The sequence below is a fragment of the Saccostrea cucullata genome, unplaced genomic scaffold (genome assembly GCF_032062105.1).
Source record: "Saccostrea cucullata isolate Sc308-1 unplaced genomic scaffold, CSIRO_AGI_Scuc_v1 ctg8363, whole genome shotgun sequence".
Classification (NCBI taxonomy): Eukaryota; Metazoa; Mollusca; class Bivalvia; order Ostreida; family Ostreidae; genus Saccostrea; species Saccostrea cuccullata.
Window position 1 is genome coordinate 17,119 of NW_026927383.1, and position 12,843 is coordinate 29,961.

General features: G+C 36.1%; 1 protein-coding gene across 1 annotated transcript; it reads right to left on the bottom strand.

Moving 5' to 3' along the window:
* Positions 1-340: 340 nt before the first annotated feature.
* LOC134274295 (von Willebrand factor D and EGF domain-containing protein-like) lies at positions 341-12,644 on the bottom strand (the record flags this gene model as incomplete). Its single annotated transcript, XM_062756559.1, has 18 exons — positions 341-600; positions 3,190-3,307; positions 4,603-4,730; positions 4,985-5,093; positions 5,322-5,427; positions 5,534-5,796; positions 6,006-6,175; positions 6,269-6,386; positions 6,496-6,637; positions 6,862-7,094; positions 8,698-8,898; positions 8,985-9,054; positions 9,161-9,237; positions 9,584-9,774; positions 11,443-11,587; positions 11,903-11,995; positions 12,122-12,372; positions 12,588-12,644. Coding segments are annotated over 18 exons (2,660 nt in total), but the record flags the coding sequence as incomplete, so codon positions are not given.
* Positions 12,645-12,843: the final 199 nt, after the last annotated feature.

A 12,843-nucleotide genomic window follows, 5' to 3' on the forward strand; every position in this document is an offset into this window, starting at 1 on the left:
GGAATTTTTGTCCTCCATGAAATGTTATTTTTCACAGATATAACAACTCAACAATTCTTCACCAAAGAAATTAAATCCCCATGAACACGCATTTTTTCCTCAAACCACGAAAATTTGACCCCTCGAAACTATGTGATTTACAGTATTTGTTTTTGTCACGCCAGGAAAAAAATTATAAAAGGTATTTGATATCACTTGAAAATAAGGGTGAAATAAAACATGAATCTACGTTCAATGGAATAAAATACAAACAAAAAGGACAAGTCAAGAGGTATTCATGATGTAAAGGACTGGACGATGCAGTGACCAGCTAAAAGCAATCAGGTGTAACGAATTATCAATATAAAATCAGTTTATTCTATATGCAATTATACAAAATATTATAGTACAAAAGTGAAGACTTTTTATTCAGTTAATGAGTTGGTGGCGGGAAAAGTCCCGGATTTTTTCCGCACAGTGCTTTGTTGTTACAGTCTGTACACTGATTAGGTTGCACCTCGCCACATTGACATCCGCCATTTTGGCAGCAAGCGCAGTGGAAGAGATGAGTGTTGTAGGGACAACGACATCCGGTAAAGGTGGCGGTATAGTGATCTACCTCTGCAATACAAATTACACTACCTTGAGAAGGGGTACTGTAATCCATACATTTCCATATTCCAAAAGATGCCCTATGGACTAAGGTTTTGTTAAACAAGCATGTCTTAGCAAGAATGATACCTCCAAAATGATTATAATGGCAAATAAAGTCCATGTTTTTGTTCTGGGACACGCAAAATACGTGTCAGATCAAAAATAAAAATAGGAGGTGCGCAATAAAATTATGTAATCAAAAATCAAAAAGCATCATTAAATTTATTCAGTTGTATAGGAGGAGTTACGGATAAGAGATGGGCAGCCTTCAATTTTAGAGAAAGAATGTTAGTTTCTATGTTTTGGTATGGCAAACAGAAATATGTGTCCGAACAAAAGTAAAATAGGAGATACATAATGGCACTATATAGCAATGATTCTGTTAAAGTCTCATTACATTTCATTCAGTGATCTTAGAGGAGTTGCGGGTAACAGATGGGTACCCCAAATCGAAACAGACGGATGGGTGGATGGACATTCCTATCACTATATGTCCTCCCACTTTTCAAGCGGGGGTTATGAAAAAAAAAAACAAATATTGGGAATAAGCATGAGAGACTGCACTATCCAGTTCCTTATATACAGTGGACCATCCATTATTTATGTAAAAGATCAGAAAAAATCGTGAAATTCAGTAGACAGGGACAGTAAAATTTCTGGCATTTAAGGTCAGTGTAAACAAATTTCACGCAATCAGTTTCAACACGATCAATTTCAATGATGGATCTTTTTCTAGCGCTTTTTGTCTGTGACCTATCAATGTTAAAAAATCCCCCAGATTTTAAAATAAAGTTTTTTTTTTTAATATCATCTTGAAAATGATATGATGACTGTATGTATGTCAAGTTTAAGTAGAAATGAAACATAATTTGACGAAGTAGAAACGCTTCCTAGAATGAACATAGCCGAGGTTAAAATGAAAGGAATCTGAAATTAAAGCTTAGATTTATTTAAAGTTATCAAAATTCAAGAAGAAAACTAGAGGTACTGCGAGCATTGAACTCAATGATATCCAAGCCCCCCATATGTTTATAATAGCAACCCCCCCCCCCCCCCGTGTTCCGTATCTAAAAGGTTTTTTTTCTTATTTAAAATATTTTTTTCTATGAAATATTCAAATATAAAGAATACACAGGTTATGGAACACGGAGGCTAGGGGTGGGGTCGGGATGGGGAAAGGGGGTCCCAAAGCATCTGTGATCTTAGTAATGAAACATATGGTGCATCTGTGGTCTTAGTTATAAAACATATGGAGATACAAACAGTATTCAAGATGAAAAGTCCACGAAACAATACAAAATAAGAGTAGTGCAAACATCCAAAACATCAGAAGTGGGATCAGTTGCCATGGAGCAGTGAGCATCCCCTGCCTACCGGTGCCATGGATGAGTTAGCATCCACTGCCGACCGGTCACACCGTGTGCTCATTGTCATGATCGGGAAATAACGGAAAAATCCGTCTTCAATTCAGTGTATAAATAATGGACTAACAATTAGTATCAGCATTTGACTCAATGATCAAATGTATTTGCTGACAAGGTCATTGTATCGACCATAGAACTTGATGGCTTTGAACGAGACTGCTGATATTCTTGCTTCATCAACTTGTTTGTCAATAATGTACCTCATTTTAGAAATTGTTCACAAGTAGAGCATGCTCTTGCGTATCGAATCAACTGAGATATATCAAGCCCGTATGCAGGTGATGAAGGTATTTCAAGTAAAATATCCAAATATGAAACAGATGTGTCAGACTCTGTGGTATCCTTTATTTCAAGATCACTGGGATATATCGTATCGACATAAGCATTGTTAATTGACAATTCGTCGTCGATACATCTGAAGGTCGAGTTGAAGGCCACAGCAAGTTTTTTCTTCTTTTCACGCATAAGATTTTGCACAAATGTGGGAGACTATGGGAGGCTCAAATGAATGTAAAATCAAAATGTATGATAGGAGATGCACATTGACATTGGCACTATATACATATAATAAGTCTTTGAAAATACACTGTTTTATTAAATTTCAAAAAATGGCATAGGAGGAGTGAAGGATAAAAGATCGGTCCCCCTTAATATTATAGAAAGAATGACATTGTCCATGTTTTCTAACGGGAAAAAACCCAAATGGTGTCTGATCAAAAAGTAAAATATAACATGCACAATGGCGCCGTGTAAAGAGATTCTGTGAAAGTCTCATTAAATTTCATTTAGAGGTATTTAAGGAGGAGTTGCGGATAAGATCTTGGTACCCTTAAGCGTAACAGACATGCGCTGACCGACACCCCCATCACTATACAATCCCCTGCTTTTCAAGCGGGGTATAATGAAATTTAGATTTCTTTGACTTTACGCAACCTTAACCTTATTGAGCAATAGTATACATGTAGTTTAATTGACCTTAATTTTTGCATTTTAATTTTAAACTTTTGGGTTAACCACTTTCACCTCATTTTCAATCATATTTTACCAGATGTAATCAAAGCAGTTAATATTATCTAATTTTATGTGAATTAGTTTGAATAATACATTAATTCTCAATAATCACTGCACTGACCTTGCACGGTTTTGCTCGTTGTCCAATCATTAGTCGACACCGAGGGGTCACAGACCTGTCGTTTGTTATTCTGGTCACCATTACGGTAGCACATACCGTCTATAAAACAACTGTTTGGCTGTTTACAATAGAAAAAATAATAGGAATTATAAAAACATACTTAATGATCAGCTATGTTTTTATTGTATTCTCTATATCGACAAAACCATTTGCATCCCCCTCCGTGCCCCAAGTTCCTATGGCTATGCATGTTTAAACAATATTTGAGGTACTACAGTATATTATGTTTATTGACATTCCTAGTAACCCAAAGGTTGCTGCAGAATTTGAGGATTGAAGGAATGCCAAACATAAACATTGACTTGTCATCAAAACTTAAATTCCAAGACCAATACCTGACAAAATATGACTGTTACTCTTTTCTGCAGAACAGTAGCGTTATGGCTATAATACTAATATACGGTACAGATCCCGTAATGCAAGTATGGTGTAATTTATAGTGCGATCGCACGGTTGGGATGTATTTCGCCACTTTCTAGCATTAGTCACTCAACTACCTTTTATTTCCCAATTTCTAATTAATTTATGAGTTATAGTTACTTACATAATTTATAACAAACCTGTATATTTTTTTCCATCTCCTAATCCTAAATTCTCTACAGACCAATAAACTTGCGTGTAGTGAATTTGTTGTCAGATGACAGAGATTCAGCAAAAAACTAGTATATTGACCTGTAGTGCCGACTAGCAAGGGCAAGAAGAAGAATAAAATATACAGGTTGGTTATAAAATATGTCTTGATTAAGGGAATGAAATTTAATTGATTAACCGATATGTTTTACAGTAAAATCATATTGTCTTATGCTCTGTTGCATAACGTGTGCTGATAGGAAATTTCTTTTTAGTAATTTACATTGTATGTACAGACACCTGCATTTTAGTGATTTACATTGTGTGTACAGACACCTGATTTATAGTTACGTTGTGTGTACAGACACCTGCTTTATAGTTACATACGTTGTGTGTACAGACACCTGCTTTATAGTTACATACGTTGTGTGTACAGACACCCGCTTTATAGTTACATACGTTGTGTGTACAGACATCTGCTTTATAGTTACATACGTTGTGTGTACAGACACCTGCTTTATAGTGACTTACATTGTGTGTACAGACACCTGCTTTATAGTTACATACGTTGTGTGTACAGACACCTGCTTTATAGTTACATACGTTGTGTGTACAGACACCTGCTTTATAGTTACATACGTTGTGTGTACAGACACCTGCTTTATAGTTACATACGTTGTGTGTACAGACATCTGATTTATAGTGACATACGTTGTGTGGACAGACACCTGCTTTATAGTTACCTACCTTCTGTGGACAGACACCTGTTATTTAGTTACTTACGTTTTGTGTACAGACACCTGCGGCTGTACATTTCATGCAGTAACCGTCAGCCACAATAAACAAAGCGTCATGACTGTAATGATGACCATCTGACGTCACTGAGATTTTGAAACCCTGGGCAGCGGTTCCTTAAAACATAAAATTCATTGAAAATCCATTACAGTGGTAGTTCGTTATCTCGAACCCAGATATCTTGAATACAATAGATAGCTCTAAGTCAGTTGGAAATCTCGATTTTTAAAAAATGAATTCTCTACTAATTTTACTTCTGAGTCTCATCGAGTTAAAAGAAGGTTCTGAGGAAAATTTAATTTTAACAAAACAATAAATGCACTTCTTCTAGAATAAATGGCATTTGTACAAATGATTTGCTAGAAATAACCTTTCATAACAGTACTCTCGGGAATGGGACATTGTACTTCTAAGAAACTGAGGAATTCTCCTTTGTATGTCGCTGCAGGACCGGACTCGACAGGCGTTCCATCTGACAGCTAAAGATAGAATAACAACGAAAAAAATAAATTGCCATGGGTCGTCTTCTAACTCTTTGGAAAACACACTTTATATGTCTTTTCATCATATTGGACTACATCATCAATTTGTCTCATTCAAATTAAGATCCATACCAATGTTTTATTATTTAATGCAACATTATTCTTTGTCAAACTTGACAAAGATTCCTGTGTATGAAAAACCTTCGATTTAAATATGCTACTTGCAGTTAGGGGTGTTATTCTACAAGCTAAATGTGACGACTCCAGAATATTGTCAACAATAACATTGGCCTGCCGACATGGGCGTCTTCTAATGTCACACTGTTCATCCCTGTAATATTGATACAAACTCAGTTACTCAATCACAATATGAATATGTCATTGCCTTTTCATTGCAAAGTTTTAGTTATATCTTACTTAATGAGGTTAGTACTTACCCCCTCACTCTATGAATAGTTGGCGTCGATCCAATTTTAACAGAACAATCGGCTGATGTGTAGCCATGGTTACAATGACACGTGTCTCCGACGCATCTTCCGTTCTTTGAGCACTGATTTGGACAAGTTAAGATAGAGGGATTGACTACTGGGTCACCGTTAATGTACTGAATGTTTCTGGGATCCTTTGCAAGCTCGTTGTAGCAAATGCTATCAAAAGCGTTCATGTGCGCCATCTCGAATGCCTCAATACTATCGGAATACTGAAATGTTTATTTGTAGAAAAAATAGATTGCTTCTAGTTTTTTCATTCATTTAATTAGTTGAAAATTTCAGGTTAAAAAAGTAAAAATTTTCGTAAAATGAATCTACCATTTATTATCATAAACATCAGTAAAACTTTAAGTTCATCATTATCATTAACAATGATAACCTATTGATGATGGACGCTGATGTCCATTGATTGGTCTACCTTGATGTCCTCCACACATCCGTCCAGCATATCAGTCAGGATGCTGGTATGGTGACAGTGACTGTACAGGGAGGACATAGAGATAGTGTGGTTACAGGAGGATCGGGCCTGTCCCTCCGTTATTCCACTGGGAGTGGGAAAGGCTGCGGCAGCATTTCTTCGTAACCTCTCTGTATCAGAACAATGTTTCTTCTATAGACACAAATGCACAGAAGTATTGGATTTATCAATGCTTGTAGTAATTTTTTACGTCCTAAGCTTACTTGCTGTGACCCTCGGGTCAGCTGGTAAGTCTAGGTCCGGGTAATGGTCAGTATAAGAGCGAGCAGAACGACGTGGGTGCTTATTCTTACCGCCGTTTATCACCGTGCCATCTTTAGGCTAAGATAAAAAGAATGATTTAACTATTGCTGATACCAAAGCTTAAATTAGACGAGTCCTTGACCACAGAAAAACACCTAAAGCATCACAAAGAGTCTATGTTACAAACCTTGCTTGGATTAATGGCGCCTTTTCCCACTTTGGTACAGTCTACGGCAGTCCCTGTTTTGCAAGAACAGTATTCAAACTTAGGAGCAAGATGTTTCTCGTATTTGGGGATTTGATAAAACATACTTGAGTGGCCTGGTAACCTACAAATGTTACAAACGTCTAAAACTCCTTCAATCCATTAAATGAAGACACATCGAAAGGTATTTTTGATCCAATTTTTAAGAGTCAATAAAGAGTCAATGAAGCTTTTTCTTTTAATATATCGCTATTTTAAAACATCTTGCTTGTTCTTGTAAATAAAAAAAACATGGAAGAATTATGAGATTTTTCAGTAATGACATTGTGCAACAAAGCTCCATCTTACATCCAGCTTTTAGAGAAGTTGGCCACTGTTGCTGGTTTATAAAGCCTTCCGTCCCCTCCCACGAAATCATCTCCGTCGTCCCCGTTCCAGTTCCCGCAGAGCCCCTCACTGGAACCAAAGTCATCCGGGGGACCCTGAATGTCCACGTTCATGAAGGGCAAATGTTCGTTACCATGGCGACCTTTTGATATAGCTGTTGTAACCTGTAGTCTGGCTCCGGAAGGAAAATTTATCTATTATAATGCAAATGAGACAAGTTGGTTAGAAATCATTCATGGAGAGAGTTTTTATTTCAACACAATGCTGAAATCGAGTACATTTTGATGACTTACTTACAACAGGGCAGTTTTAATAGTTCAGACAACAATGTAAACCATTCTACTGTATGTATACTAGTAAGCAAACGTTCAAAAAAGCGACTGTCTGTTTTATGAAAGGGATGCACAGGTTAAGAATGTTGAAAATATCGAAAATTCTTAATCGTTCATATTTTTACACACAGGTTTTGTGCTTCTTATATATAAGACTTAATTACTTTATTTAACTCTGTGAAATTATCTAAAAGTGCTAATTTCCATCAGTTTTAGTCAAAGTGTAATAAATTATGATCTAAGATCAATGTTGGTTTTTGAATTCGATACACGAACTTTTAATGGCTGACAATATTACATTTAAGTACACGAATGGAACACATGGAACAGTTAGTTTGTTTCTGTATACCGGTATTAGATTTTATATGTGAATGCAATGGGTTGCCATTGTCATTAAAAAAGAAAAGAAATGATAAAGATTTAATCAAAATGAAAAATTCCCTCCCTCGATTCCTCATCCCAGACAAATGTATCGCCTATTTTTATATTCATATGAAGCAGAATTTGTGCAAAATCTTATGCATGAAAGAAGAAAACACTTGCTGTGGCCTTCAACTCGACATATATAGAAATATCGACGACGTATTGTCAATTAACAATGGTAATTTCCATTCCTATGTCGATACGATATATTCTAGTGAGCTTGAGATGAAGATACCACAGAGTCTGACACATCTGTTTCATACTTGGATATTTTACTTGAAAAAGACCTTAATGGTAATCTAACAGCCAAGCCCTATGATAAACGTGATGACTTAAACTTTTCTGTCGTCAACTAACCTTATTTATGCAGCAATTTACCTTCATCACCCGCATACGGAGTTTATACATCTGAGGTGATTCCATACGCAAGAGCATGCTCTACTTGTGAACAATTTCTAAAGCGAGGTAAATTATTGACAAACAAGTTGATGAAACAAGAATATCAGCAGTCTCGTTTAAAGACATCATTTCGTAAGTTCTGTGGTCGATACGATGACCTTGTCAGCAAATACAATTTATCTTTGAGTCAAATGCTTACTGACGTTTTTCATACTAATTATTAGTCCATTATTTATACAATGAATTGACGACAGATTTTTCCGTTATTTCCCGATCATGACAAGGAGCACACGGCGGGTGTGACCGGTCGGCAGGGGATGTTCACTCCTCCATGGCACCTGATCCCACCTCTGATGTTTTAGAGGTCCGGGTTTGCTCTGCTCCTGTTTTATATTGTTTTATGGACTTTGATATTGCATACTGTTCGTTATCTCCATATCATGCTTTCCGGAACACCGAAATTAAGATCAAAATTCATATTTCTCACATTTTAACAATTGTATTAACCTTTTTTATTCAGTCTGTAAAAACTGAAAATCGGATCAGAATATAAACAGGTATATAAACAAACAAAGATAAATGTACATACTTGATTAAACGCATTACATCATACATCTAAATAAATCATAATACTTATGCTCACATAGAATATTTTTCCTGTTTTATCCCTGCTGACAGTGGTTCCCTCCAGAGGGTGTCCGGAGGGATAAGACACTGATGGAGCCTCCACAACGCCTGCTCTCTTCTCACACATATCGATTTCGACAACATCGTTTCCTTCTCTTGCAACAACTGCACATGCGCAGGGATGATAGCTTCCACAGGGCCATGTTCTGACTTGAACCTAAAACGCATTTCTGTTGAAGGTTTCGTTTGGCAAAAGATTAATTCAATGCCAAATTAATTTAGTTGAATAGTTCAAATCTTTACCTCAAATGGTCTCTTTTGGTTTTTAGATTTATACAGTACCATATCCCCAACTTCGTAAACGTTGTAGTTTCTTTGAACAAAGAATTGTTAATACATGTATGGTATTAGAAATATGTGTGAATTGAAATTCATCAAATGGTGAAAATAAGACTTGCAACACAGAATTGTTATTTTACTTTTTATAATCAAATCCTCGGAAGTGGGGATCTCCTGATAATATACAGTGCCCGTGGTCTTTGTCTGTAGTTCCAATCTATTGAAAAAGGAGTATATCTACATAAATTCTGGAAAACTTTGTGAATGATATATAATTGCGAGTTCTGCAACGCTTTAAATCAGTACACAACCTGTTTGTTTCCACAATAATGTATATAATAATAATAATAATTTCGAGAGAAAAAAATGTATCGAAATTTGTTATAAGAAATTAAATGTCTTTAAAACTTTAAAAGTTAAACTGGAGAATTTTCAGGATATCTACAATATAGCGAATATTTGGATTTTTTTACTAAAATTTTTCATTTACTACATCGTTAAGATATCTAATTTATATTTACCAAAATTTTCAAGAATACTATATTAGCATTTTGTGACTTTACCTTAATAGGGTTTATCGTGTAGTTGTTCCACATGGGATGCAGAAAATTAAGTATAGGTTTGAATGCGATTTCTTGTACATGGTTATGATCTTTGATAAAATCTCTGGTGGCCTTGACTTTGAAAGACGTTGAGTATACCCCGGTGGCATTATCAAGCTTGAGGTCAAAGTGACAACTAGAGAGAGCGGCATCTGGATAGGAAAGTAAACAAGAGGTCCATGGGCCTTATAGGTCACCTGAGTATCATGCAACAACTTTCCAACAAATTAAATTTGATTCATGTGTTAAACCAGAGGCCATGGAATTCTGACACAATTTTGAAAGAGGCACCATTGCTTATCATAATTATACACTCAGCATGCTTACTTTGGTTACTTAATACCCAGAGGTAGATCAGAGTAACAAATAGAAAATGCATTTCCACTCGATCATTTGTGCACCCCATCCCACAGGAACCACTGACCCTGGGGCCATATCTTTAAAAATTTTGGAAATTTTATAAATTTTATTTCATCGTGTTGTTGATTAATACCAAAGTGCAGATTTCAAAGCATTAAATAATTTTCAGACTATGTACCCCCCCCCCCCCAGTACCTTTGTCCCAGGGGCCAAGTAAAATAACCGTTTTATGAAGAAGCAGCTTTCTTCCTCATAAATATAATATATTAAGATCATTGGCATAATACCCAAGAACAAAGGAAAACATTTTCAAAGAAATCATGCATTTTCACCAAATAAACATTAGAGCCCCGCCCTAACACAAGAAGCCCTGACCCAGGGTCCCTGAAATTCACAAATCTCAAAGAGGGATCCTTCCTTCTCATAACTATGTACATAGTTCATTGGTTAAATACCCAGGTGTAGAAAAAAAAGATTTTTTAAAGAATTTATGCATTGTCACAATATAATCAATAAAGTCCCCCCCTAACACCAGAACCCCTAACCCAGGGGTCATGAAATTCACAATTTTGGAAGAGGCAGCTTTATTCAACATAACTACGTACTTGGTTAGTTTGTTTAATACTCAGGAACAGAGAAGAAAATTTTCACAAAAATAAATCATTTTAACTATATAATCTATATAGCCCCGCCCTAGCACTAGAGCCCCTGACCTTGGCCCATGAAATTCACAATTTTGGAAGAGGCAGTCTTATTCAACGTAGCCATGCACTTTGTTAGTTTATTTAATGCCCACAAACAGAAAAGAAGACGTTCAAAGAATTTTTGCATTTTCACTATATAATCTATATAGCCCTGCCCTAGCACTAAAACCCCTTGCCCTGGGGCCATGAAATTCACAATTTTGGAAGAGGTAGTCATTTTCAACTCAACTATGCACTTTGTTAGTTTATTTAATGCCCAGGAGCAAAAAAGAAGAATTTCAAAGAAATAATGCATTTTCACTATATAACCTATTTAGCCCCGCCCTAGTACTAGAACCCCTGACCCTGAGGACTCAATGCTGATTACAATCATTCTAACAGTTTGACTGCTTGATGTCCAGGAGTAAAGAAGAAGATTTTTAAAGATTGCACTAATTTTAGTGGTTTTTGCCCCACCCCCCAGGCCCCAGGGGGGCAGGGACTATGAAATTCACAATTTTTGTTCCCCTTTACCCATAGATGCTCTATGCCAAATGTGGAGGAAATTGATTCAGTGGTTTCAGAGAAGAAGCTGAAAATGTTCAAATGTTAACGCACGACGCACGACGAACGACGGACGACGACGGACGAAAACGGATAGCAATCGGTCACCTGAGTTTACTCAGGTGACCTAAAAAGAGTTATATTTCTCTCAAAATAACATTCAAGACCTACTTGTAAATTATCCAAAATCCTGTAGAACATTGTAAACCTTACCTCCTGGATTACGTAAACCCATGAATTGTATGGGTAGTTTGCATTCAGAAGCAAATAAGCTTTTACAAGGGATAGGAATGGTTGACTCGATCGTAACAGTTTTCTCAGGACCACCTTCATCTACGTTAACTTGGTCAGTGGAAACCTGTAACACATGATGTATGACTGGAATATATCACCATCCTTCTCCTAAAACACTCTCATCACATTATAAAAATTAACAACTGTTAACCACAATGAAAGTTTTTGGTTTTTACTCATTAAAAGCATAGTTTACTTTTTGGATGAATTTACAGACACAGTATATAGAATGTAGAGTTAAAACTTTTTCTACCGAAATGTCAACTTCAATTGGATAAACTGACAATAAAGTCGTAAGAAAAGAAGGCGAATTGGGAATAAAAAGACTATCTCGGGTTTACAGATAAACAATTTGATAAATACTTAAAAAGACTATTACTCTGATTCCTGCCCAGTATGGGTTACTACTGAGAGAGTCACTTCGAACACCTTGTCCGTGAGAGGGATGGAATGAGGAAACATTACACCTCAGCTACAAAAGAAAAATCACACTCACAGACATTGTTCTTGGAAAAAGGATTTCAGCAAAAAAGAGTATGGGAATATCTAGGACTGCCTAACTTTGTATAAGAATATTACAAAAAAAATTGACACCAACTTCTTTTCCTAAATTTCCTTGAAGTTTTGTTGCGTCTAGATAGGCTACCCTGGAATCCCCTTTTAAGACAGTTTGAACCGGTTGATTCGTGTTGTCCATGAGCTCTTTGCCATTCACTGTCCAGGTGACTATAAATCCTACATCTGATTGGCCGATAGGGTAGTCGATTCTACAAGGAAAGCGAACATCCTTTGTTGGAGTAACTTCCGGTTTTGAAAGAACCGGCATTGTTGTAAGTTTTGGATAAAGATCTGAAAAAGGTTAGCATAGTATCTTAGTGTTAACATTTTTACTTAAAAGGGAAATTAAAACATATATTTATATTCTTTTAAATATTTTTTTTCAGACATGCAAAATTTTAAGTTATTTGCTCACTACACTGTATTCATGAACTACATTTACATGAACAACTTGCTAACGTCTTTTTTATTCAATATGTAAAAGCTGCTGATTTTACGCTACGCACCTGGACAGCTTCCACCAACAACGGGCTGTCCACCAACAGCACACACTTTCTTGTTGCCTTTAGAAGAAAACATTGGAGTGAAAAATCAAGCAGCCAAAGGACTTATATATGAAAATCAAATATTTTACAAATTATCTAACAATCTTAAAGAAGAAGTCAAAAGTTTCTAGTCTGAGAAATTCTTTGTTTGCAATCTTGAAATCTACGATGTCATCGTACGTTAATGTATTATATGAAAAATACTGAATTTTAACAT